This window comes from Montipora capricornis, chromosome 8, assembly GCF_036669925.1.
Source record: "Montipora capricornis isolate CH-2021 chromosome 8, ASM3666992v2, whole genome shotgun sequence".
NCBI classification, from domain to species: Eukaryota; Metazoa; Cnidaria; class Anthozoa; order Scleractinia; family Acroporidae; genus Montipora; species Montipora capricornis.
Genome location: NC_090890.1, coordinates 17,783,436 through 17,784,769, shown reverse-complemented (window position 1 = coordinate 17,784,769; position 1,334 = coordinate 17,783,436). Strand labels below are relative to the sequence as shown.

Sequence of the window (1,334 nt, the reverse complement as noted above, 5' to 3'; positions counted from 1 at the left end):
GTGTTTGGACGAGATGGAGGAGTTTAAAGGAAGAGATGTAGCATTTGTGAGCCATTGGCTTACAAAAAAGGTCTTCAAAAGGTCTTAATTAAAGACAGCAGGAGCGGACAACGATAGTTCTTTAGTTAGGGTATGACAGACAAATCTTTCAAATCCGACGATAGGGTAGGGCATTTGAACACCATTTTGGCCCGACAGGGCGGGAATTTGAATGATCCAACCTTCAAAAGTTCAAATGCCCAGGCAAAGCTTGGGAGGAAGGGAGGGGGGAGGATGTTGAAGTTTCGAGTTGATTGGCGCATTATTGCTGTCTGTTTATTCACGAAAATGCCATTTTCCAAGCACAGCAAACAAATATAGACAAATATGTCTGTTACAGTGTATGTCAGTAAAATGAAAGTATCTTCTTTTATTCCTGGTGAAAAAAGATTTGATGTGCATTTCATGCTGGGGGTGTATGATTAATTTCCCTTCTTCAGATTCTTTCATTCAAAGACAAAACTGTCATCCGCAAAAAGCAAGTCACAGGTCAGAATGCGAGCAGGAAAAGCAATTGCCCCAAACGCCACTTAAGAATGGGACATTAAAATCTCGCCCGATAATTTTTAAAGGGTCTAAAACGAAAACATCTCGAATATTGTTTTTCTCTCAATGAAGGTTAACAATAACTAAGGAACTTACCTTCCTTGGTTTGGGCATTAGTAACCTCCAAGTCGAAGTCAGTGTTCTTCCCAAACTTCTTTTGGGTGATGATGGAGTGTTTGAGGTCGGCCAACGATATAGAAAGTCCGTCAAATGTGATTGTATCATACTCTAACGCACTTCGAAACTTGTAGTGAATACAAGACATAAGGTTTATACAGAAAAATATTTCTAAAGAAGAAGGAAGAATCTGACCGAGGTGATTGCAAATGTTGTCACTCCAGCATTCACTTGTATATTTCTTATAGAACGCTTAAGACTACGTTATAGAAAAACACCAAGGAAAATAACCAAATGAAGAAACCTAAGTACTTCAGGGCGACAAAACAAAATTCGCACAAACCGAAAAACAACTTTCCCTATATCACACGAGACAGATCAGAACTCAGCAAATATCTCGAGATGCTTTCTGGGTAAACTCTCTTGATTACCGAAAATCGACGAGGGATCCTCCGAACCTTACCGAAAAGATACAAGACCTTCGGGAAGTTCATGCGTTTCCGGTATACCTTCTTCTTCAATATATTAATGATTTGCAATTTACATTAGACGCACTCTATCTTGGACCCACATTGTGTGCTCCAAGTATACAGTACAGTTGACTCTGCCTTCAAGGTTTTCAAATCAGGAGC

At 39.7% G+C, this 1,334-nt stretch overlaps 1 protein-coding gene across 1 annotated transcript in view; it reads right to left on the bottom strand.

The window, feature by feature from the left end:
• The window catches only part of LOC138014434 (E3 ubiquitin-protein ligase RBBP6-like), a 71,206-nt gene extending 70,111 nt beyond the window's left edge, over positions 1–1,095 (bottom strand). The window contains exon 1 of the mRNA XM_068861503.1: positions 682–1,095. Within this exon, the coding sequence (XP_068717604.1) occupies positions 682–850 (169 nt within the window). The 5' untranslated portion in view covers positions 851–1,095. The remainder of the gene's footprint in view (positions 1–681) is intronic.
• Positions 1,096–1,334: the final 239 nt, after the last annotated feature.